The sequence below is a fragment of the Aristolochia californica genome, unplaced genomic scaffold (genome assembly GCF_029961685.1).
Source record: "Aristolochia californica isolate CCGP_79_NKW_82.1479 unplaced genomic scaffold, dmAriCali1.0.hap1 SCAF_12, whole genome shotgun sequence".
In the NCBI taxonomy this organism is placed as follows: Eukaryota; Viridiplantae; Streptophyta; class Magnoliopsida; order Piperales; family Aristolochiaceae; genus Aristolochia; species Aristolochia californica.
Window position 1 is genome coordinate 829,656 of NW_027181793.1, and position 26,823 is coordinate 856,478.

The 26,823-nt window shown below is 38.0% G+C and overlaps 1 protein-coding gene across 2 annotated transcripts; it reads left to right on the top strand.

Annotated features, from left to right (window-relative positions):
* The first annotated feature begins 1,869 nt into the window (after positions 1-1,869).
* Positions 1,870-26,823, top strand: LOC137945581 (uncharacterized). 2 transcript variants are annotated; one of them, XM_068791518.1, is made up of 12 exons: positions 1,870-2,106; positions 3,214-3,324; positions 13,897-13,980; positions 17,373-17,414; positions 17,657-17,802; positions 18,323-18,476; positions 18,558-18,695; positions 25,391-25,462; positions 25,572-25,645; positions 25,728-25,869; positions 25,963-26,041; positions 26,297-26,823. In XM_068791518.1, the coding sequence occupies exons 1-12, from the start codon at positions 1,960-1,962 to the stop codon at positions 26,398-26,400; spliced, it is 1,293 nt and encodes a 430-aa protein (XP_068647619.1). In that variant the 5' UTR covers positions 1,870-1,959; the 3' UTR covers positions 26,401-26,823. The 2 variants fall into 2 exon arrangements, with proteins under 2 accessions (XP_068647619.1, XP_068647618.1); XM_068791517.1 differs by having other exon boundaries at positions 1,871-2,106; positions 17,361-17,414.

Consider the following 26,823-nt stretch of genomic DNA (forward strand, 5'->3'; position numbering starts at 1 on the left):
AGTTATTTATTTGTTGTGGTCTCCATGAGTAAGGAGTCTATATATTTGTGGGCTCCATTAAGTGAAAATGTGTACATTATTTGCTTCATTTGGAGTTTGTGCCCCTCATATTAGACCCCTTATCTATAAGTTTGGATGTGAGGGGAGGAGTGTTGAGTGCGAAAAGGTTCTACATTGAGAAATGAGAGGAAATATTAATGAGTTATAAGATTGAGTAATAGGTTTCATAAGTGGTTAGTCATTTTAGGATGGAACCAAACTCATTCCAATAGTGTTGGTTTCACATAGTTTCACAAATGGCAAGGTTCTAAGATGGAGAAGAAGAAGGGAAAGAAGAAGAGAAAGAAAAAAAAGAGAAAAATACAATTCCTTTTTTTTCTTCAGTCTTTTTTCTCTCCTAATATTATTTTCCTTGAAGTTTGAATTATCATGTCACATTTTTCATATTACAAATCATATATTGACAAAAAAATGAATTTAATTCCAACACAAAAAAGAATTTTAGTAATCAGATTTTTCTACAAAGAGAAATCAAAATTTAAAGCAGTGAATGTCATGGAGTCAAACGGTTTGAGTGGCAACAAGATGTTCTAATTTTTTAAATGACTTGTGTCATCAAGAATGAGAATTTATATAAGAAATATATGTCAAAAGAATGATCTGATACCATGAGAAATTTCATGAACTTACAAGAAAAGAAAGGCAACATGGGAGAAGAGAGCTAGCAAAACAAAGTGTTTCACATTGAATTTGAAAGAAGTTAATATGGTTTCCCTCTTCTCTTCTGTTTATAACATAAAATAATGATAAAATTGATTTCATTGCTCCCCACGCACCCTTAAAAATAAGGTTCTATGAGAAAATACTTTTCTTAAAATCTAAATAAATAGAAATTACATCTTCTAAAACGTATAAAATGAGTAATCCTTGTTATATTGTAAACCAATCAAAATTTGGATAAACTAATTGTTAGGTGTTGCTTAAAATTCCTTTGTGGGAATGGATACCTGTACCTAGTTGTTATTGACTATAAGTCCCAAGTGCTATGCATATGCTACAACTTCAATCATTTGGGTTTGTTGCTAGAGACAGTGGATTCAACTTTGTGGTGTAAACACCTTGAGAGCAAACTTAGTACGTGATTTTGGGCTATGAACCACTATAAATTTTTGTATATTTATTGTAGTAATTTGTTTATTATATGACTTGCATGTTTTATTGAATTTAGAGTATTAAATATGTCATAAAATTTAATTAACTTATTCAACCCCGCTTATAGCTTTATATTTGCAAGACCTAAAAAATGACATTATGGGCAAACCCTAACGATGACTATTCTCATCATAGACGCATAACTTTGTTCGCCTTCTTCCAAAAAATCATCTATGAAGACCAACATTCAATCTCTTTATCTTTTTCCTTATTTGACTTACTTCCCATACTCGAGTCTAACTAGTTTATTAAACTAGTGCAAAATGTAGACACGTATTTAACTCCTTCGGGTTTGTCTATTTGGATTAACCATTTATATATATATATTTAAATTTTTTTTCAAAAATTGTTAATTTGTTTGTCAGTAATTAACATTAAAGGATATAGATTTTAAAAAATTATTTTATTAGTAAATAAATTATTTCAGTAGTAAAAGTTAAAAAATAAAAATATCTGATCTTGCTATTAAATCCAAAGCTAATTTGTTTATTAATTAGGTTAGTGTAAATAAATCTGTACACGACCAATTCTTAACTTAGGTTAAGTTCGAATCAAATAAATAAGTTAGGTTACATATAGGGTTATTGGATCGTATCAGAATTTGCCATCGCAATTGGACTTGGGTACAACCCGGAGGGCGCTTCTACTGTACGGGGGTCAGTGCCGGTTCTCTCTTTTTCTTTCTTCTCTTATCGAACTTCAATATTTTACCGTAGAGACCACCCTGCGTGACTCGCCTGCTGCAAGATGATCAGCTTTCAGGCCTCCTCGTCTCTTCTCTCTCTTCTAAACTCGGATCAAAGGACGTTCGATGAAATCGCTGCGGATTTTACCTCCAAATTCCCTCGTGAAATGCACTTCAAAGTCTGCTGCTCTGCGGTTTTGCTCCTCGAGGCAAGAACTGAACACTTTCTTCTCTTTCTGCCTAGAGTTGTGCTTCATTTATTTTTCTGGAGGTTTTTGGAGGATTTCGTCTCTGAGACAGGGTTTAGGGGTTTTTATTTACAGCGAATAGATGTCCGTGCAAGGGCTGTCACTTGTACGAGTAGGGTTTACTACAAAATCGCTTCTGTTTATTTTCTGGGAGCTGTCTCTTAGGCATCTCGAGCCAAAAATTTGGTGGATTTTTAAGTTTGTTAGAGGCTGGTTTCTTATGTACTTCTTTACGTTTAAATAAACTATACGTGACATGTGGTATACGTGATGATTCTTTGTCACCTGGATTTAAATTGATTTTTCTATAAATACTGCCCTGAAATTATAGTCGTTGTATAGAGTATTTTTTTAAAATTAAATTGCTCAATCATATCACACATGTTTCGATAGGCAGATCACATAACCGACAGGGGTATCCATCTCAAACTTTCAAGAAAATGAAAATCCTTGACCCTTGAGGCTTCCAGATTTATGAACATAGAGAGGACTTTGATGCTAACTGATAGAGGATAAAATTTAGGAGGGCTCTTGGACAGTGGAACACCGTCCTCAAAAAGCCAATAGAGGACAGTGGAGGTACTGATTGATTTTGTTGAATATGGGGGGAATAGATTGTATCATTATCATGACTTCAAATTTTGAAGTGAGTCATTGGTAACGGAATGGAAAGCATGTTTGTGAAAATTGTGCATGCGTCAAATTCAAATAGAAGCTGGATTGATTTGAATTTGAATTTTCTGTATACTTGAATTCTTGTTATCTCAATAAAAGCTTCATATGGGAAATAAACTTTGACATCAATAAAAGACTCTCCCTTGTATGTAAATACTAAGATTTTGCCAAAACTTGATCTGTAACTTAAAAACAAAAACATTACAGAGTCCAATTAGCCATGTCTTGGCGGTTCTCAATTCATTTTTGTGTTAAGTCCATACATCTAGTTTGTTTACCATAACACAAGAATTTTTATGTTGTAATTATGTACTCATATTACTTTGGCAGTTTCAATTATTTGTGTCATTGGAGGTAAATTTATTTGCTAACGAACCTCAGTTTTATTTTCAGGATAAAATGTTACTCAGACCTAGCCAACGTCTGATTGCATTTTTTTTACTTTATCATGCTTATTCAACACAGCAGCCATCATCAAATCCGTTCATTTCATTTATTGTTAATGTAAGTAACTCTTCTCTGGATTTTTTAGAATTCCAGTTACATATATTTCTTTGCTTTATTCTTAATTGTTTAAGATAGGTGGAGTTGTTGGTTTTGGGTTCTGATGTGTCCAATTTGGATAAAGAAGTGGATTGGGCATTTGGCTCAATGGCCTCTTGGAGGTGTTTCTAGTGTAAGGTCTTGGTTTCAGGTCTCACCAAGGTAGGGGATTCAATATTTGAATTTTTTTTTTTTGACGGAATCAGTGTGCCATCTTGTAAGCCTTTGAATATTGTTAGAGATGTGAACTGTTCTTAAAACATATAGCAAGCTCTTAAACCTTACGGTACCTATTGTTAGATGGAGCACATAATAATGTATACTTTTTTTGCAATATAATAAAAAGAAAAAGTCTGTAAAGGTTTTTTAGGATAAAATGTTATAACTGGTTCCTGCAATTTAGTATTCCTCAGTAATTACATGCTTGTACTAATCTTCTGTGATTCTCAGTCACTATCCTTTTTGTTTGTCTCAAATCCTTCTAGCTCATCTTGAATGCACTTGTCACTTATCACTGCTGTTAATGGTCTTCATTATCATGGCTGCACCATTTTTCAAATATTGTTGCTCTTTTTCTTCATATAGTTTTCATAGATGCTATTTAATATGTTTAACCTCAGCGCAGCTCAAACCTGACCCTGCCCAAAGATGTATTGTGCTTTTAGAATATTTGGTTGAGTTGGCATGAAGGCATCAGTTTTTTTTTTTGGGAAAAGTAACTTAAGATAAATCACACTTCCTATTTACTCATATGTATAACCCAATAAGTGCTTTATTTTTTCAAAAAAAATTTATTACCCAATAATGGGAGATAAGAGAGTTCCATTCGAGTTGTTTTGGGCCTGTATGAGGAAGTCCTGATCATGCACAATGTACATGGACGGGTTGATGAGAAGGAAGAAGATGTGGTGACACTGAGTTAGGCATGTAAAGGAGTTTTAAGTGAAAAGGGGAAAAGGCATGAGAGGAGCTCTCCCAACAAGAGGGCACAACAAAAACAACAAAATTAATTACAATTAACTACGATCACCACTTGAAAATTTCCCATCTTTGCAAAACCATCACATCCGAGTTAGCTTCACAAGGCACATGGGATCACTCAATTTGCATCGACGAGGACAAATCCTCAATCTGAGTGCTGATCAACATGTTAGCAAATTCGCAGCTGCACTGGCCCAAGAGAGAACAGTTTTAGAGTCACTCCATGATGATTGGGCTTTAGAAGTGCTGTTTCAATATCTTTAACCCATGAAGAAGACCTGCCACTGCTGCAGTAGTGGAATCTGTAATCATAGCAAGCCATAGAGTGACAAGAGCATATGACCAAGATGATTCCAAATTAAACTGCCGAACCTCGAAGGACTTGGGTTCCCAACAAACTTCAATCAAATTCATCCTTAGGAGTCCATGAGATGAAAGGCTTTGAATTTGAGGAGCTGCAAGACGCAATGGTTCTCCAATTTTCACGAATCACAACAGCTCTCTGTTCATTGAAATCTGGACTAGTTTTGTCCACCAAAGAATTAAATGGATGATCTTTTCATTGACATTGCCCATAGAGCAGGGTTTTGTAGCAAAGGTGCGCTCTCATTCCTTTCCAAGGAGTCCAAGTGACCGTCGGGAGCGTGCTGCGCCAGAGAAGAGATCCAAGCTTGACACTGCCCACAGAGCAGGGCTTTACCACAAAGGTGCACTCATTTCTTTCCAAATAGTCCAAGTGACCTCCGGGAGCGTGTTGGGCTAGAGAAGAGATCCAAGCTTTGGAAGCCGCATATGAAAGCGTTTAGGTAGGAAATTAGAGTGTCTTCGGCAAACAAAATGGGGACCAAACCATCTAAGGGGGGGAGGGAGTTAGTCAACTTGATGCAGGAGATGAACTTCAGTCGCATTGCTCAGTTCATCTCCTGACTTCGTTAGTGGAGCACCAATGCGTGATTCATGTTGATGAATCCGAAAATCGTCTCCACGGTTTAATTTTGGGAATCCGTATTCTATAGTATATTGCGAATCATCCGGATGAAGCGGGTGGGACGCATCGAACCCTCGTCGAATTTTTTTTTCTACCTCTCAGCCTTTATCTCCCTTCTCCCTCTTGCCGGCGGACCTAATCCCCCCCCCTGCACATCGCCTTCTCTGTCGCCCATCGCCATTGCCGTCGACTCCCGTAGCCTCGCCCTCGCCTCGTTGTACCCCAGCCAGAGCAGTTGCTCCGAACCCTCTCCCGCCGTCGTCACCCCCTACTACCGCCTACCGCCTACTATCGCCGTCAGATCAGCCGGCCACCACTCTCGCCGACGCCGCACATAGTCCCCTTGGATGCCTAAGTTGAGGGGGAAAATTATTTTCCCCCCTTGATAAGTTTCCCCCTTGATGCCCCATCCCGCACAGCGTGCGAACTCGCACGTGCAATTCATACGTGCGATTTTTTTAATTAAAAAAAACTTGCAAATCCTATTCTCAGCCGCTGCTTTTCCTCCAGACGATGTAGTTTTGTCCGCCCCAACCACCTCTAGTGCTGCTTTTCCTCTGGATGATGCAATAATACATAAAAATATAGTGTGTTAAAGTTAGCATTTGATCAATTTTTTCTGTTTATTTTTTATTTTTTATAATTAATCATGTGCACAGTTAATTGGCTCACGTAATTACTGTATTAATGTTCAATAAACTGCAATCATTAAATAATATAATACCTAATTTAATTAATTAGTATATTAATATATGTTAATTATACATTAAATTACTTATTTGTGTAGTAATCATGTTTTTTACCTAATTTGGGGTTATGTTTTAATTATGTATACTATTACAAGTTACTCATTCTTTTGTTTTTGATATTTTTCTCATTTTGGGGCACTAACACTAGAAATTGTTTTCCAGTGCATATGAACTCATCCACACTAACACGAAGTTTGAAGTTGAGTTTCATGTAGATGAATGAAATGAATTTGAAGCAGGAGATGAAGATGAAGTTCAAATTTTAAGTTTGTTGACTAAGTAAAGAATTCCAGACCTCCAGGGAAAAATTACAGTGGAGGAGGGAATGATTAGTGGATTCAGGTTCACACAAACAAAACTTGCAGATTGGGTTTGGAACATTCACACCATGCTGCTTTTGGAGTTGGCACAAGTTAAGATTTTGCTTTTCAAGAGGCACCAAAGGAAAACTTCACTTTTTGGGGAGCAATCACTTTCCACTCCATAGAGGGAGTAGAGGAGATCCCGGTAGGCTCAATTGCAATAATTTTTTAGCAGGAAGAGATAGAGAACTACCTGAAGAATCTGCCATCCAAATGAACTTATCCCTAGCCCTATGTTTGATGTAAATGCTCATCAACATTGATATCAACCGGTCCATCTCATCCATCTCATGATCAAATAAGGGTTTGTGTATATTAAGGTTCCGGCTCCCATCATGGGAAAAATTGTATGCCTAATTTACAGATCTAAAAGGGTTTACTCAAGTAGAAAACAATGGGAAATTCCAAATAGTTCCTTATGTTGGAACCCTAACATTACAAAACGATGTAAACACTCCTGAAACTAAGTATACATATAAAAGCTGTAACAAGTTAGAAATATATCTCTATTACACATTACTCATTTACACTCTCCCTCAAGCTAGATCATAAATATAAAATATACCTAGCTTGCCACATAACCATTGAAATTGTCTCTTAGATAAGGCCTTGGTAAAGAAGCGTCCTAGTTGATTTTTAGGTTGACCATTTATGATTGCATGAATGAAATGACAATACACCTACATGTGTTTTGTATGTTCATGGAACATTGGATTATTGCCCAATTATTACCTACCATAACCATATGTTTGATGGTCGTAAAACCATAACCATCTAGTAAAGACTTCACTTAAATGAGTTTACAAGTGTGTGCTTTTGCACTGGACCTAGCCACAACTATTTGTTCTTAGTCTTCCAAGTCACCAGATTGCCTCCCACAATAGTATGATGTGCATTTGTAGATCATTTGTGACTCTTACAATATACACATGCAACATCTAAAAGCCAAGTCATATTTAGTTGATTATGTGCTTAATACAACAAGCTTTTTTGTAGACCATCCTTGAGACGCTGAACAGTTTTTTAAAATGCATCTAAGTGTACCTTCTATTGAGTTTCCATAAACTGGCTAAGAACACTCACTGAGTATTATATACTTGGATGAGTGATAGTAGCATAGATGAGCTTACCAACAAGCCTTCAATTATTTGTTTTGTCCTTACGAACAAGGTTATCTTTTCTATGGAGGTTCACATGATTATCCATAGGCGTATCCATAGGTTTAGCACTTAGTAGACTGGTTTCATTTAGATGATTAGTTATATACTTGGATGAGTGATAGTAGCATATATAGATGAGCTTACCAACAAGCCTTCAATTCTTTGTTTTGTCCTTGTGAACAAGGTTATCTTTACTATGGAGGTTCACATGATTATCCATAGGTTTAGCACTTAGTAGACTTGTTTCACTCAGACGATGAGTTGTATGTATATTTTTTTAGAAAAAGAATAATGCCTGCTTTTCTCCTTACTGCCTTTGTTTTAAAAAAACACCTTAGTTGGCTTAGATCTTTGGTGCGAAACCATTTTGCAAGATGATTTTTAATATCCTAAATCCCTTGACAATCATCACCTGAGAAAATAATATCTTCAATGTACAAAATAATCATAACTATCCCACTGAATGCTTTAAAACAAACACAAAATTGTTTGAATTACTTCTAATAAAGCCAAACTCCATCACCACTTTACTAATATTTTCTAACCATGCTAGAGGGCTTACTTGAGTCCATACAATGACTTGTATAATTTGCTCTCCTTGTGGCTCTCCCTCTGAGTAACAAAATCTTGGAGGTTGGTCCATCTACATTTCCTTGATTAGGTCACGATATAAAAAGATATTTTTAATGTTGAGTTGATGCAAGGATCAACCCTTGTGAACAGCTATTGAGATCAAAATTTTCACTGAACTAACATGAGCTTAAGGTGAAAATGTTTCCAAGTAATCTATACCATATGTTTGAGTATAGCCCATGGCTACTAACCTCACCTTATATTGATTGACCAAACCATATGCTTCATTATAAACACCCAACGAAGCCACAAATAGTTACCAGACTCGAGGGATCCCATAGAGTCTAACTCTTCCTCGACAGTAAGGCCTCCATCTTCTCTTCCATGGCTTGTTTCCATAGTGAACTCAACAAGGCAGCCTTATATGACTAAGGTATGAAGCCATTGAACAAGGTGGACACAAAAAAACACTGTATGAATGAGAAAAAGGACCAAAAGACAACTTGGAAAGCAGATGTTTAGTGCTGGACCTTTCTTAAGGCAATGGGCTGATCGAAATCTGAATAGTGTGGCTGGACTGGACCTCCACTTGCATAAGATGATGATGAAAAGATCTTAGGTGCCATCTATAGTGGTTGTGAGCTGGCTTGGATTGTCCTACCTTGGAGAGTAAAAAATGGGGATTGGAAGATGAGGAACAAAACTCAAATCAGACTTTTCTTGAGGACTAGCTAAGTATGGGATCTTTTCCAGAAAAATAATATTCGTCCTTGTGTAAACTTTCTAAGAGATAGGACGGAAACACTTATACCTTTCCTATGTCTAATAGTACCCGTAGAAAACACACTTGATGGCTTGTGGGGACTATGATTATGAGCAAAACAAGAATTTCCATACATCATTAGGGAAAGAGAATACGAAGGTTTAGGAATTTGATCATTATAAGTAGAGGATAACATTTGATTGATAAGGTAGGACACTGTTAAAGCAACATCTCCAAAAAAATGTTTGGAAACTGCTTGAGCTTTATTGTTTCACATTTAGGTGAAATAGTGAAGCTCAACAGTTTCTAAGAGGTGGCAATTCTTTCTCTCAGCCACTCCATTTTCTTGGGGGTTGTAAGAGCCGGAAATCTGATGTACAATACTATGAGAGGAACAATAGTTGGAAAAACGAGTACTCGAAAACTGATGAGCATTGCCTGTTCTAAATGCTCGAATATGAGTATCATATTGGGTTTTAATTTCACTATAGAACTTTTGAAAGATCTCAAACACTTTACTTCTATCTTTTAGTAAAAACACTCAAGTGACTTGACTAAAATCATCAATAAGAGAAACAAAATACTTGTATCTAGACGAACCTAGGACTTACATGGGCTCCATACATTAGAATGAATTAATTGAAAAGGACAAAACTTCTTTTATTACGTTTTCCTTTTTGGCATGCCTCACAATCAATGGTTGAATTCAAGGTGATGGAAGGTAGAACTAGCCACAACTTCTTCAATGAGGGATGGCCAAGTAAAAATGCCGCTCATATGGTGTGGGAGTAGATGTTTGTGCTAAAGTAGATGGTGACTCTACTCTCGCACAGTTGTATAAATCCTCCATCTCTAGCTCTTCATCAGTCATTCTCTTTGTTTGGAGGTTGTTAAACATACACATGGTTGGATAAAAAGTAACAAAGCAATTAAACATCTTTTTTGAATTGACTCATTGATAATAAGTTAATAGGAAACGAGGATAGAGATAAAGAGGTTGAGAGTGCCACCCTCACCACACACATGAGAGTCTGACCCATCAGCTAAAGACACTTTACCAAAATTAGATGAGATAGACAGAGTAGAGAAAGGTATAGAATTACATGACATATGGGGAGAAGTCCTAAAGTTGATGACCCCTGATGTAGATGAGGGAGATGCAAGCAGAAATACCTGGTTGTTCTAAAATAGCATTGACCACAGAGGAGGAGGGCTGAGCTGTAGATAGTGTTGTGGACATCTGCATGCATGGCTAAGCTAACCTCTGAAAATGATCTCTATTCATTGTCATTGTCTTAGGTGTAGTAGTACTTGCAATGCCTCTACTTCTTGTCCTTGTTCAGCCTGGTTTGCCCATATTGGTCTTCTAAACATATCCCAATGCTTCATTAAAAGAAAAAAAGAAAAAAAAACACTTCTCAGAGGGATGACCACTCATCTCACAATGAACACACTGAATTCCCTCTTTATATCAGCCTTTCCCTTTGTCTGCATTTCTCCCTCACTGGCCACCTCCATGACCTTGAGAGAATGTAGACAGTTCTGTTACTAAGGCCAAGGCATCTCTTATGGTAGCAGATCCATGCACTGCAGGTTGTGCTCTTATGAAACGACTTCAAAAGAACGGTTTGGTTGATTGATATAAGGCTAGGTTAGTAGCCAATGGCTATATTCAGACATATTGTATAAGACTACTTGGAAATATTTCCACTTGTTGCTCGTCTTAATTCAATAAGAATTTGACCTCTATAGCTGTTAAATTGTTTTATATGGTGACTTGATCGAGGAAGTGTACATGGAACAACCTCTAGGATTTGTTGTTCAGGGGGAGAGCTACAATGAATGCAAATTGCAAAAGTTATCTATGAATTCAAGTAAGGCCCTTGGCATGGTTTGATGAATTTAGTAAAGTGGTGATGGAGTTTGTCTTTATTAAATGTAATTTAGATCATTCTGTGTTTGTTTTGTCTTCCATACACCGTCATCAAGCTAGTTTTAGATCATTCTGTGTTTTATCTTCCTTACACCGTCTTCAAGCTTGAAACCGTCATCAAGCTTGAAGGTTGAGAAGAGAAGGCAACTTCTTACAACCAACACCTCTTCACCTTAATGCCTGCTCTTATACTATGCATGTGGATGGGCTAATGAGACGAAAGATGATGGTGAAACTGAGTTAGATGCTTGAAGAAGTTTAAAAGAAAATAGGAAAAGAAGGGGTAGGGGTGAATGGCGAGAGAAAACCCTCCTATGGTTAATGTTCAAGTTGGACAAGGAGAAGTAATGGTAGTTTCTTCCCTTTTTAGTTTATTTATATTGGAGCAAAAATTACAAAAGGACGAAAACACCCCTGTAACTAAGTACGCGATAAAAGTGTAAAACATTACAACTATATTCACACTAGCATTACTCTTTTACAAACAACTCAGAAGAGTTGAGTCAATATGTGTTGATTGATCTGCAAGAAATAGAGGAAGGGTATAATTGACATGCATGGAGCTGATTTGAAAAACCTTGAGGGAAGTCAGTTGGACAATCAGCAAATAGTGTACCATGATAGAGAATAATTATTCTTGTTCTACCATTATATAATTAGGAGCATGCTCTGAAGAATAAGAAAAAGATATAGAAATTATAATAAATACAAATCATTTGACATTATATTGAGATACATATTCGTAGCATTTGTATTTTTCTTTGTTATTGTGCTTTATTTTTTTATTTTCATTTTTTGTAATACTTTGTTTTCACTCTGTCTATTCATGAATGGGCAATGCCCTTTGAAATGGCAACTCTTCAGAAAATGATTATAGGATTGAACTTGCTGTGATTTATTAATTTGGGCTAACTTGGCATTTGACAGTTTGAGGTTGAGTTGGTTGATATTAGGGGTGGGCATTGGGTTGGGTTACCCGACTCAAAATACCTGGGTTCAAGTTTTTTTCCTCAATCCATGGCAGGGATAGGGTTGGAGAAAAAAACCTGCACGGCTCGGGTAGGGATGGGTTTTACCAAACCCAATCCGAATCCTGCCTAACCTGACCTAATTTACTTATATACCCTTTTTTAACATTAAAATTATGTATATTATTCTTTATTTGGGATTTTTATTGTTTTTTATTTATACAATACAATAGTTTTTATATAGATTACTTTTTTAGAACTTTATAATATTTAAATAAATGGTAATTGGGCCATGGGCTGAATCAGGGATTAGTTGGGGATATGGAGATGAGGATGAGAGGGGGTTGCTGAGATGGAGATCCGGTCAGGATCAGGGTCACGGGGACATGGATTGTTCAGGTTTTTCTTTGGGGTTGAGTTTCGGGGTTGGGGTTTGGGGTCGGATTTGGCTTTTCAAAAATCTGACACCGACCTGACCCTGCAAACCTCTAGTTGATATTGTTTAACATGTAACTCGCAAGTTGCTCTAATAGGTTAAAAATGGTCTCTTGAATGTGTTAAGAATAGTCTCATATTGGTAGTATAGTGATAGATGGCCTTGTATAAGAACTAGGGTTGTTCTTCTCCATTCAAATCTTGAGCCTTTAAGCTAGATGCTTTCTTCATGGTAGTGTAGGTTTGGTGGGTCTCTCCAAAAGAATTATCTACTTGTCCAGAGCTACGAAGAGGGCCCATACATGATCAGTTGATAATAGTCCCCTAATGACAGTATCGTGAGTGATAGCTGTAAATGAGAACAAGGATTGGGCCTTTCACACAAACTAGAGCTTCTAAGTTAGACCTTGAAAACTTGGGCTTTCTTATACAAGGCCGGGAATCTGCTGCACTATTGATGTGGGGCAATTTTCAACAAACTGTAATATTTGCTACAATTTGCATAATTGGCATGATACTATAGAAAAGCATATGGTGCACAACATTCATTATGAAGGCCATCTTAATGCATAGGGGTTGCTTGGAGAGAATGTTAATTTCTATAAAGTGCGTAAAAAAGCATTAGTGCAAGTGGAGAGTTCTTGTAGAACCTGCATTACCTATAGTGAATCACCCTATTTAAGTATAAAATGAGAGGGTAACATTTCATCCAAGAGTTGGAATTTCAATTTCTCTAGAGAATTTTTAAGTGAAATGGTGAAATAATTTCATCATCCATCTCAACCATAGAGTTGAGTAAAAGATTTAAGTGTTCCTACCATTTCCATTCATGCACACTAAGCAAAAAACAAAATTTCCAGAAAAAAGTAGATCACCTTGGAAGGAACAAACACTTTTTTCCCTGGGTGATGTATCTTCTTGAGCACTGTCCCCCCTCCCTTAAAGGTTCAAATTACAGTCAACATCAACTTTCACACTATTTATTTTTTTTATTTTTTTGAAGCATTCAACTTGGATATCTAAAAGAGCCATGTTTCTGACATAATTTTTATATCTATTGATATCTAAAAGTTGTTCATCTAGATCGCTAATTGGATGAGCAGTGTGGCTAGAAACTGAGTGACATCACCCATTTGCTTCATTCATGGATGATTCTGAGCATTTGTTTTAGATCTGGGACTCTTTAAAAAGACTAAAATACATGCAAAATACAAGCAGTTAATTATAGATCACTGTTAATATGCATATGGTGTGAACTGTCGGCACTTTTCCTTGATTTTACTTTTTTGTTGTCTTCTGCTTAACCAGTTAATTCTTATTCTCTTTAAGTATAGTGTATATCTTCATGTGTATAGAAGTCCAAGTTAGGAACTGATCTACTCAAACACTTGCCTTGGAGGGATATCTGGTATGAGTGTACAGGCTATAGACAGCTCCAGACAACTCATAATGGAATAGCTCCATACTGTTAATAACGAATATATTACAAGTTTTTGTTCATATAATTTTGTGCATAATGTTTTTATCTTTCTTGTGCTTCATATATCACACACTGCAAGTAAAAAATGTCTTTAGTTTTGTCAATGTAGTTCTCATTTTTCCAGTGCTTCGTATATTGCAGTCTGCAAGTGATGATGCTGCTAACAAGGCGGAGAGGGCTTTTATTCTCCAACTGTTGGGGTCGGCAGCTAGCACAAGTAAAGAGGTCTTTTATGTTTTCTTTAAATATTTCTCTATTGGTTATTCTTCCATTCTTCATGTGTTAGCAAAGTAGTTTTTTGTGGGTGAAATGAAGTATCTAGATGGAGAAGGGAATAAAAAATATCAAGAAGAAATAATATTGTTGAGTTTTTGGGTTAAGTCCGGCTCTATCCCAAAATGACTAGCCACTTAGAGGGCCTATTGTTCAACCTTATAACTCATTAAATTTTCCTTCTCATTTTTCAATGTGGTTGAGCCTAGTTCCATCCTAAAATGACTAGCCATTTAGGATGCCTATTGTTCAACCTTATATCCCAGTGAAATTGTAAGATAAGAGAGTATGAAAAGAAAAATTGAATGAGAGAAGAAGGGAAAAGAACAGGAGCAGAGAGACTTCTTCAGAAGAATTTCATTGGGGGTCGTGCTCAACCCCTCTTCTATTTTTTAAGTGAAGAATAATCAAAGTACAAGAATGCCCTTACATATTGAAAACACTTAAACCCTTATATCTCCCAATGTACATAAGCAAAATACATGAAACTAAGTCTAATGACGTAATTAAACGTGTAGAATGAGGTAATGTAAACTTCAAAAATATTTGCTGATGTGAAAAGACCAAAATACCCCATAGTTAGATTTCCTAACCAACCCATTAGCGTTTTTTTTCTTATTTTTCAATGTGAGATTTTTTCACCCAACACTCCCCCTTACGTTAAGGCTTACACATAATGGACCTGAGACGTGGGCACAAACCCTCTAATGGGGTACAAACCCTCTTAATGAGGCACACAAATTCCTTCATGGAGCCCACCACACACTCCTACCTCATGGAGTCCACAACACACAGGTAGCCTGAGGGGCACAAACTGAGCCTTAGCCAACACACACAACCTACTCTGATATTAGGACTCTACTCTCCTTTTCTTCTTCCTTGTTCTCTCTGGACATTTCCTCCAATGGTTTCCCCTTCGATTTAGGCACCACGGAAGTGAACACCAAGCCCATAAGGTTGCACACTCCCAGCCCTATCAAAGCATTCTTCGCCCCGATACTGGCTGGATATGTGGGATCTGTCTTCGTCTTGTTCTTATTCTGTGTTGCATATAGAATATACCCAGAATGACCCCGACGTGTCCTTTAGCCGCCGAGATTCCATGGCAGGTAGACCTCAGCCTTGCCAAGAAGATCTCCGCCGGCATGATGAAGGTCGTGCTATTAGGTCCGAAGTTGGAGAAGAAGAAGGTGAGTGTGTACATAATCACGAACTCGATTATGTTGTCGTGCTTGGTCCAGTGGTGGTAAGGGATGGTGATGAGATCTCCCTAGTTGATTGTAAAGCACTCTTAACATGATTCTGAATTGCACAGATGGAACAAAATACAGCAGTGTGACAAGAAGATTTATGCTTCTCACTTTTCAAATAAGCTGCTAAAGGCTCTGTATAAGTCAAGCATTGGAGAATCGAATTGAGAAAACAAGTATTGCCCAGATTTGCTAGATCAACACCAATTCTCCGAACCATCATTCCAAAACTAAAATCCAGGTCTAACTCATGCTCCAATGCCTTCGTGCCCCCCTTCGATTTCTTTCTCGACGAGTCAGCTGTCATGCTCGAAGATAGCCTCTAAGGATCAACATTAGGATTCAACGTTTCCGAATGAAAATCGCCAATTGCACTCATATACGGATTGAATTGCTTCCCTGCAATATGGAAATCAACCTTTCTCTAGAAAGATGCGTCTTTAGCAAAATCAACAGATAATCCGTTTTCATGTTTCCGACGATAAAATCATGCTATCTGCCATTGTAAGTCAAAGTACATACAAATTGAAATTTTCTTGATGGACTTCGAGAAATTTTCAATGTAGGATTTTTTCCACTCAACACACTTGCTACCCTAATGTCAAGGGTATAACCACTCCACCCCTTTTTCTTGGACTGGGTTGGGGTTCCTACTTTTTTGCTCTTTTTCTTAGAAGAAATTTATTCTATTATGCTTGATTTGTCTGTGTACTTGCAAATAAAGTAATGGTCAAGAAGTTGCATGGTGCAGTAAGGGATGTGGTTTCATGAAATTTTACAATTTCAGGTATCATGTTTTGAAAACTCTGTATGACTTAGTTGGCCATCTCTTATAACCGTATAATGGATCAATACATCCTGTATCCAAATTTGGCCACCTTCCAATGACTATTAGGATTTGAGGTTTTTATTGGTTTACTGGGAGAACAATCTTTTGTTTTAGGGTGAATTAGTATTGTTAGGAATTAGACGCCCTAATTCTAAACTAACAAGAGCAATAATAATAATCGCGGAAGAAGAAAAAAACAAATACGAAAATACAACAAGATTTATACATGTTCGCCTCAAGGTGAGACTACGTCCTGTCTTCCGCCGTTGCAGTAATCCACTATGAAGATAAAATAGTTTACAAAGAGAAATCGCACACACTTACAAGTGTTTTTTTCTAATCTCTCTCAGGCTGCAACTCTTAAGTCCTTTTCTGTAATGATGATAAAAACCCTAATAGTGGCGCCCCCCCAATTATAAAGAGAAAACTATGGGCAACCGCTTTACAAGAGTGAAATTTCCAAACTGCTCTTAATGAAACGACAATCAATATATCGTGGACCTTTCGGGGGCTCCGCCCCCTTTCCTACCCCCACGGCGACCTTACCATGAAGGTTGATCCGCGTACCGACTCAACGTAAGGCGTTGATTGGGCTCCACAACTTAACAAGTATCCTTGGTTGGCATTGTGAACTATCAAACATTTCAAGTGAACTTCGGGCTCAGTTGGCTTTGGGGGATTTTCTGGTTGCTTGAGGGGCTGTTCTTGCCTCCTATTTTTGGCCTTAGGTTGTGCTGATTTCACTGGGGCTGAGCTGTGCACTTCGCTACATGGTCTCAGAATTTTCTGAGCTTCTCTAAAGTGGTGGTCAGCTGGTGCAGTTACTATGCAGATCCGCCACGGTATCATTAGCATATTTTTCATGAAATTTTAAGATCTTGCTTATAATTGTGTTGCATTGGTTCCATGTTCCTCTTTCAGTAAATTGTTCTACTAATTATTTGGCTGAACCTTTAATCTCTCATTGTTTGGACGTTCCCCCTTGTAGTGTTTGTTGTTCTTGCTTTCAGGCTTAAAAATCGGACTTTATCTAAAAAAATAAAAAAAGACATTTCAAGTGGAAACTGATGACAAATATTTTATAATATTCTGTGTACACAAAACATATTATATAGGTTGCTATAAAATTTGTTATGAATGATAAGTTTTACTAATTTTGGTGTTGTAGGTGTCTAGGCATATGTCAGATACGAACCTTTTTTTATTCTTACTTGATTTTTCTTTGTTAATTGAGCTAGACTTTACTCATGTAGGTTCTCAAACAGTCAGCAGCAGATTTTCTCAAAGGTTTTGATCCTGCATCCCAAGTGAGTTTATACATATCGTAAGTAAATGTCTATTGGTTTAATCTGGTAGCTGGTGGTTGTATGTAAGTATGAAGATTGGCATGGATATGGGATCATGCTTCTAATGTTGTATCAAGATTAAGCTTCTCGTGTTCTCACTCTGGAGGAAACTAGCTGAACTTTTTGCTTAATTCATTTTAATATGTCTGATTTTGTTTCTCTAATTTCGTTAGTTTCTGCTTTGTTATTTTCTGTATTGCCAGGTTTTTGTCTCACGTGAACAGTTGCAGAAGCAGTATTGTGACAAAGCACATTCTGAGCCATTTAATAGTGCATTCAGGAGTGCAGCTGTGAAAAATGTTATACCTGACCCTGACTTACCCAGAGGTTGTGATCCAAATTCACCAGAGTATGTATAGATCTTACTTATTTGAGTTTTAGTGCTTTCTGGACACGTTTGCCTGCTCTTGTGCTGTGCAGGATTGGGCTTTTTTCTAGCACTATTGTACAGGAAGGAGAAAGGAAAGCTTGCATGTGTTTCCAGTTAGCAATAAGTTGTGCTTGTCACACTAGGCTGTTCTGCCAATACTGGCGTTGTTGTTAGAAATATCTCGGCTGTCACCAATGATAAGATGTGTCGGTTGGGCCTTTGCCTCGATAGCCACAGGGATGGTTTCTTGTGTGAGGTCTTAGGTTCATGTCTTACCTGGCGAAAGGGGCATAGTGTGCATTTGCAATCAATATTAAAAAAAAAAAAACAATGATAAACTCTGACAAGTAGTATAGGTGTATAGGTGTTAACTCCTTGCAGCAAGTAGTTCCTTCTTGATATATGTTTTAGAATTTTTATGTTTGTATAAATAATTGTTCTGTTGAATATCTATTTTAAATCTGTTTCATAGTAACCTGACATGAAGCTATGCCCTTAGGCTTGAAATCCTGCTACCGGGAGGCAAGCCAAGAATTGGATCTGGTGATAGAGATGAAGCCGTAACTGGGTTGCTTCAAAATCTCTCACTGGAAGGGTTAGATCCCCAGTGGATCAGACCAGCTCCACCTAGGCTTCCAGTACTAGATGGAGAGGTGAGGCTTTTAACCTTTATCTGTTGTAGATCTGTACTGCAAAAATGATGTGATTGGCTTTTAATTTTTCATCCTATGCAGCTTATGTGGCTGAACCCTGACAACAATCATGAGCTATTATGGGATTATGGAATGTGTGCGGATACTAGCCGAGGGGCTGCTGTTAGAGATTTGATTGCCAAAGCATTGAAAGGCCCTCTTGTCCCAGCCCAACAAGAGGTCCAATTTCACTAAATTTTCTTTTCTGCAATTTGTATGTTTTTTCTTTTTCTTCTTGTATATTCATGATTTAGATATGGTTTTCTTTCTTATTTCCTTTTGTCCTGGACCACTTGGCTGCTATTTTCACCGGAAATGTCTTTAACTAGAAAGTTATTTAAACATATCATCTCCTTTCATTCGCCCTTCATGGATGGTAACATTGTTGTAGAATGACACTTTAGAAGAACATCCCTCCATTCAGGCAAATGCTCTAAGAAACTGTAAGGCCTGTTTTTGGCAAAGGAAATTTTTTTAGGTAAGGTAGAAAGCCTAGACACCATTCCCTATATCACAAACATATAAACTGAACCAGTAAGACATCTGATTCGGCCAACTCCTCGGCTGATAGATTAGCCAAGCTTGGTACCTCCCTGCAGTCTCTCATTGTTTGGGACGGTCCCCCCAGCATGTAATTCAGCTCTTTGTAGCTCTTTAATATAATTCAGCACTATTTCAAAAAATAAAAAAGACATCTGATTCGGCCAATTGAGGGGGTCCCTACGATGAAGCACTGTGGTGCAGATTTGTTTGTGAACTTTTTTAGGCCAAGATGATCCTCGCAATATGTGAGAATAATTTGTTAATAGCAGATTGAGGATAAGGCTACAAGTAGTTACAGGAACAGAATTATGACGAGTACAATTACTGGACTTCAGTAACAGGTTCGGGATAAGGTTACAAGTAATTCCACCAATAAAATATTGCAAGTCAAATAGCTGGACTTCAGTAAAACAGGAAACTGTCAAAATAGTAAAACAAAAATATAAGACTCTTGTGTATTCTATCAGCCCTCCCTCAATCTTAGCCATTTTTGGAAAAATGTGAAGATTGGTCTTCAACTCTTGAAACTGACTGTTAGAAAAAGGCTTAGCATCAGCAGCTTGTTCTTTTTTTTTTTGAAATAGTGTTGATTTTATTTGAAGAAATAAGAAGATACGTCAAGGGAAGCTTCCCCTTGCAACAAGAGATTGAAGGGAGGGACCCAATTTAGCGCAAGAGTCCATAGCCGAATTGGTTGATCTGAGTACATGGGATAAAGGGTACAAGATCCATAATGTCAAGGTAAAGCTGCCAATGATACCGGGGCGGGAAGGTGGAGAAGGAGTACCATGCTATGAGCACCCGAGAATCCCCTTCAACAATGAGCGGACCGCTAAAATGATCATGGAAGATACAAAGTCCGTGGAGGAGACCAGATAGCTCTGCCGTAGTTGAAACAGCAATTTGGGGTGGGGGGGTGGGAGGAGATCGGATCCAAGCAACAATATGAGGGGGCAGAGCAGGAGTGGGCATCTGAGCAATCACCTTCCAGTTGGTGCGGGGGGCATAAGAGAGACTCGAATTCCTTTCTGGAGTGCATCCAGGCACATATGAGGTCCATGGCAGTGCAAGAGACCTCTGCAACCATGTGGTAGATATCTTCAAACCTCCTAGAATTTCTCTCCTTCCAAAGGCACCAAGGGATGTGGGCAACATAAGCAAATAAGAGGAGTTTGCCCCGCCTGGAGAGGCGAGTCCCAGAGGAGTAGTGACATTGCATGCTCAAGTCTTGAGGTAGGCAAAAACTGGAGGCCCAAGCTGCTAAGGAGAGAGGACCAAACTTGCCAGGTGGAGAAGCAATGCAGGAGTATGTGACAAGTAGATTCCTCCTCAACCCCACAAAAAGGGCAGTGAGGATCTGGTGATGAGTTGTTGTGCTAAAGAAGATTGTCAGCTGTAAGAATCCTGATGCGGCAAACACTCCAAAGGAAGAATCTGACGAGGGGGTGCCATGAGGCGCCAGGAAGTAGCGGTTGGGTGAGTACAACGGGGTCTGGCCCAACCCATGAAGAGCCGGTAAGCTGAGGAAACTGAAAAATGGTCATTGTCATCAGGGAGCTAAATCATTCGGTCAGCCATGTGAGCTCGAATCGTAACATCAATCAAGCCGCATATGGCAATAGCCTCCTCATCATTGAGAGCAAGTCTCAAATGGAAGTCCTATGAACCATTTACCCAAGCATCAACAACAGAGTTGGAGAAGCGGGGGGAAGGAGGAGGCAAGAGGGCCAACACCTGCCCAACAGTCAATCCAAAAATTGAGACTGGACCCGTCACCATAAAAAAATGGACAACAAACTGGAAGACTGGGAACAAATGGTGAAATGCTTTCCAAAGGGGAGAGAGCTTGTGCCTGCTGCCATCGATGATCCATCTAGCCTTAGAAATGCGGAGCTTGGAGGCCACCATAAGTTTCCAAAAAGCCGTTGAGCTAGAATTGAGTAACTCTCATATCCTTAGTGCGTCTAATCCCCAGTCCATCCATAGTTTTCGGCATACAGACATCATTGCAACTGACAAGATGATAATGAAACTCATTGCTGTTCCACACCACAGGAATCACCTTTTAATCATGTCAATGTGCTTGCAAATGGAGGCGGGACAAGGACCGAAGGAAAGGAAGTAGTTGTGTATAACCGCAAGACAAGAATTGAGAAGCGTCATTCTTCCAACTTTAGAGGAGCTGTCCTTTCCAAGTAGACAAACGACGCTTGAGCCTTTCAATCACCATGGCCCAAAGGCCTTTCTAGGGGCTGCAGTCAATGAGTGGGAGCCCAAGATAAGTAGAGGGAGAGTCATGATCGAGCAACCCAAAGTGTCTGCCGTAAGCTGTAGTAAAGGGGGATCAATATGAATTCCCATAATAGTCGTCTTGCTCTAGTTGATCTTCAGGCCGGATGTGATCTCAAAATGACCAAGGAGAACCTTGATATTGCGGATTTGGTCAAGAGTGACAGTGCTGAAACAAATGGTGTCGTTTACATAATGGAGTGGGATATCAAAGGCGCTTTGATCCGATATAGCATCAAGCCAACCAAGGTTGCAGGCTGAGTAGAACATGGAGGACAGGTACTCGGCAATAAGATTGAAGAGTAGAGGGGAGAGGAGATCTCCTTGCCGAATGCCACGGGAGCCATGAAAGTAGCCACAAATGTTGCCGTTGAGGAGCAAGGAGTAAGAGGCCGATGAAATGCAATTCCGAATCCAAAATCTCCTTTTGTCCCCAAAGCCCATATGCTGCATGACATTGTCAAGAAGTGCCCAATTCACGTGGTCAAAGGCTTTCTCAAGGTCAAGCTTGAGGATGAAATTCAGTAGCTTGTTCTGCTAGATCACCATTTAAGACCTTTCCACGAATAAAATGTTGATCAAACTCTATATGCTTTTTATGAGCATGGAAAACAGGAGTAGTTACCAAATATATTCCAAAAATATTATCAAAGTAGACTGTTACTAGACTAGGTAGATGAAACCGTAGATTTTGAAGAAGCTTTTTGATTTAGATAGTCAGCAATAGAAGCAGCCACTGTTTCTTGCTTGTTTCTTGCACTGTTTCTTGCTTGACCAATTCAATAGATTAGAACCAAGAAAAATGCAAAAACCAGATATAGATTAATGAGTGCCCGAAATAGAGGCAGCCACTAAGGAAGAAAGAACAGGATAGGCGAGCCTTGCTTGTGAACAAGTAAAGCATAGGATGAAGTTGAGTAGAAGAAGAGATGGAATTGACCTTGTGGTTTGACTTGGGCCGACTGTGAACATCTTTGGCTGGACCAACCCCTTTCAAATACAACGAGCCTTGTGGTTTGACTTGGGCCGACTGTGAACATCTTTAGCTGGACCAACCCCTTTCAAATACAAAGAGCCTTGTTAGGTGGACAAGATAAAGATGACGGAACCAAATGTTGTTACTAAGAAGTTTCTGGCAGAGAGTTGCACAAGATCAGCAGAATGAACTTTTGAATTTGGAACAATAACCATCTCATCTTGGAAATTGATAGTTGCCTGATTCTCCTTGAAAGAAGGAGATAAAATAGTTGCTGCTGAACCTGGAATCAATTGACGAGATACGCCAAGATCTGGTTGTTGTTGATTCCCTCGCTGTAGTCATCGTTGTAGAGAAAACAATTTCAAGAATTTGTGGACAAAGTAACTGTTTTTTTAAATACTGGTACTTCATTAAAGAAAGGCTCAAATCCCTGAGGAGGTATATTTTTGCATCCAGGATCCATATTATGGATTTGGAGTTTCTGACTCGGCAATAAGGAGATTCTAAGAGAGGGACAAATAGAAGTTACATCGGCATGATATGGGCATTAAAAGTTATCAGAACAGGTAAAAAAATGAATTTCCAAACAGGATAATTGATGTGGTAGAGTTCCACTAGAACCTAAGATTTTATGTTGACTAGGAGATGGAAGAAAGAGAGGAAGAAGTAATTCTGGACATGACAATATGTGAGTATAATGTATTTATAACAGATTGAAGCTGGAGGTTACAATTATTTACACCAACAGAATTACTTCAACTACAGTTGCTGGACTTCAGTAACAGATTGAAGATAGGGTTACAAGTAGTTACACCAGCAGAATTGCAAGAAGTCGAATAGTTGAACTTCAGTACAACAGTAAAAATACAAAATAGTAAAACAGAAATATAAGACACTTGTGTATTCTACCTGTTTGGAATCGAAATGAGTGCAAAATTTGTGCTTTTGTAGTAGAATAAGCATATTTTAATAGGAGAAACGGGCCAATTCACATTTTCATCTGTCTGTGGAGTGTGAATTCACCTGTTGCAGAAACTAATAGCCTTAAAAATGGAATGTGAGCTGGATTGCCAAAGAATAAAAGAGAGAAAAATACAGAGATAAAAACCACTGGCGCTTTTTTGTTTATTTTATTTTCCTAAGGTTGTCGAGAATTTCATTAAGTGAACAGAAGAAAGTACTATCCCACTACCGGGAGAAACAAAATTACAGAAAGAATAAAATCCATGAACATCAAGGGGGAATTTGTTCCTCACTAACCTTTCATGCCAAAAAAAACCCTTGTCTAGATAATGAGTCTGGTACATAAGTAGCCTCTCACGCAAGTTGGATCCATTGAGCTTGAAAACTTCTGACAATCATATGAATGTCACCATATATGTGTAGTAGCTGCCAAGATGGATATTTTTTCCGGAAGAGAACCATGGAATAACAACCAAAACAATCCTCTTCAATCACTAGGGGGAAGTAAAGTTTCGACAATAAACTCAAAGTCCACAAAGAAGGGGGCATAGTTCAGCTTCAGAAGAGTTGCATTCTCCTCTCATAATCTGGCCTGAATGATCTGCAATAACTCCCTCCTCCAGCGTGTCCATGATGATTACCTCTCAAGCTTCCAATTTAAGCCAACCTTTTGGAAGTGGCATCCGTGGAAGATTTTTTTTTATGAAGGATGTAAAAACTTTTAAAAAGAGGGAGGCATCCATGAAAGATTTAGAACTCTAATAATCAAAAGAGGTTACTATATCCTTCCAATGCATCCATAGAATTGTTTTTGTGAAGTAATTAGATGATGAAAACTACCTAATCCAAAAATGAGTGAAATGGATAATTCTTTCAAAAATGCTTCCTCTAGTTCTATTTTTTCCATGAGAAGTTCTCCTATTCCTTTCTTCCAAGCCCAAATGATAGCTGAAAAATAGGGTTGCCATTGGAGTTTTCCATGTCTTGGCAAAGACTGGTGGAGAATTTTATTTTATTTTTTGATTTTTTTTATACACTTGCACTTAACCTCTTAAACCCTGTGAGACTTGAACCCAAGACCTCACACTATAAAACCCCCATGCGGCCACTGAGCCAAATCCGTAGTCACAACTAATAGAAATTTGAAACATCAAAGGAAACAAACCAAGAAATCTAAGTTAAAAAAATGAACATTGAACCAAATGCCCTAGTCACAACCAGTGGAGAATTTGAAGCATCAAATCTAGAAACATCAAAGGAAACAAATCGAGAAGGTAAGTGAAAAAAAAATCTTGGAAGGATGTACTAAACGGGCAATGGATGAAAAGATATTCTGTTTCTAAAGCAGAAGTGCAAAAGTTACAATTGAAATTATCTACAAGTTGGCCCCTTTCTGCAAGCTTGTCAGCTGTGAGAATTTTCATTTTGGAAGCACACCAAAGAAAAAACTTGACCTTAGGGGTGCAGGAATATGCCAGACTGGGTTTGATTACTTTTTTGCTGAATTAGGTTGTCCGACTTGTCTTGCTCATTGAAAGATCAATGCTTCCACATCTTTTCATCTGTCCCATTACTTGGATGAAATCAAAGTTGAATTATGTACAGTTGGACTAATCTACTTTTAAACCACATTGGTGAAGTTGTGAATTGTCTAGCATCAATTGGAACTAGAACTGAGACTTGGTATGGTGGAACTCACTAATTGAAAGTGGACAGGGAAAACTGTGAGGGCTTTTTTTTTTTTTTTTGTTGAGATTTTCATTTATTTCATCTTTTGTGTTTGAAGAACTTGGTTCACTGATGAAGTCTGTGCAGTTTGCATATGAAGCATTTATGCATTATTTCTTTGCTCTGGCTGGGGTGAAATTTCAGATGTCATTAGCCATATCAGTTGATGTTGTTGCATAAAAAGAATTTTTCTTAATCTTTGAATAGAATGCCTGTAGAAAATGAAATGTAAATTGAAAGATAGGAAATAACAAGAGAGAAGCCAATTAAAGTTTAAAATGTTAGAAAACTGCTCATCTTTGTCCTATAGCAGTTTTGAAATGACTTTCAGTTTCTACCCAATGATTTATTGACTGATAAGTTATTCTTGCAGCAAGTTTTGGTGGAGCTTGCAAATGACCCAAAGCTAGTCTATCACTGTGGGTTGACTCCACGAAAGCTGCCTGTATGTCCACTGAATAATCTGGCCCTTAGATTCATTGTGTGTCACTTAAAAATAATATTTTGTTTGCCTCCCAGCCTGATAAGTTAAGAGTTTTGATTTTGTTTTTCAGGAATTGGTGGAACACAATCCACTTATTGCAGTTGAGATTCTCATCAAGTTGATGAATTCTGCAGAAATTTCAGAGTCCGTTTGTCTCTCTCTCCCCCCTTTTTGTTGTGATGGTAAACCCTTATTTCAGTTACTAATCGATTGCTTTGGATGACAGATACTTAACAGTCCTCGTGAATATGGATATGAGCCTACACTCGATGGAAGTAGTTAACAGGCTTACGACAGCAGTTGATCTGCCAACGGAGTTTGTCCATATGTATATTACAAATTGCATATCATCTTGTGAAAATATTAAGGTGAATTGTCTCATGGAATTTCCATGCTCATTGTTCAGAGTTATTCTTAGAAGTCAATCAAACTATAAGTAATTACTTCACTTTCTTTTTCAGGATAAATACATGCAAAACCGGCTTGTCAGGCTTGTTTGTGTTTTCCTGCAGAGCCTTATCCGAAATAAAATCATCAATGGTATGTGTACTCTCCATTCTTAAGTACAGATAAGATATATCCCTCGTACTCTTTGAAAACATTGGGAGAAAAAATGAATGTGATGTCTTTGCTAGAAAGAATGAGTATATGGGTGTCATTCTATTGAAGCATTTTGGTTTGCAAAATGGGTTTCCTGTGTCATAAGCACATTGTTGCAATACTTTTTAACAATCAAGGGTGGATAAATTTGGCGACATGTCATTGACACATTTTGTTTGTATTTGGTAATTGCAGTTCATGATCTTTTCATAGAAGTCCAAGCATTTTGTATTGAATTCTCTCGAATTCGCGAAGCAGCTGGATTATTCAGGCTCCTCAAATCATTGGAACAACAATAAATATCCGAATATGGATGTGGTATCCCACAAATGGCTGCACATAGCTTCGAACTGTGGCACTCCAGGTAGGTCTAGCTGGAGCTGCAGAAATGTACACAAAAACAGGTCTTTGGGTCGTGTTCAATGTGGAGGAATTTAATCGCAGAAAACCAAAATAATTTCATTGCTAACCCCAGCAAGTAATTCTGAGGCGTTTATTTCTACATATTGGAATTCAGATACAGGGTTCATTCACATATTGACCGATGTTGCTTCATGGCCACTTAGTGCTTTGAAATTTGTCCCCGATATCATCCAACTCATCCCATGCTCTACGAACTGACTGGCTTAGGATCTTTAAGCTTTCCACGTATACTGATTTACATTTTATTTTCTTTATTGAACGTATCTGCTCATTTTGGAGTAAACATCTGAGTTTTAACA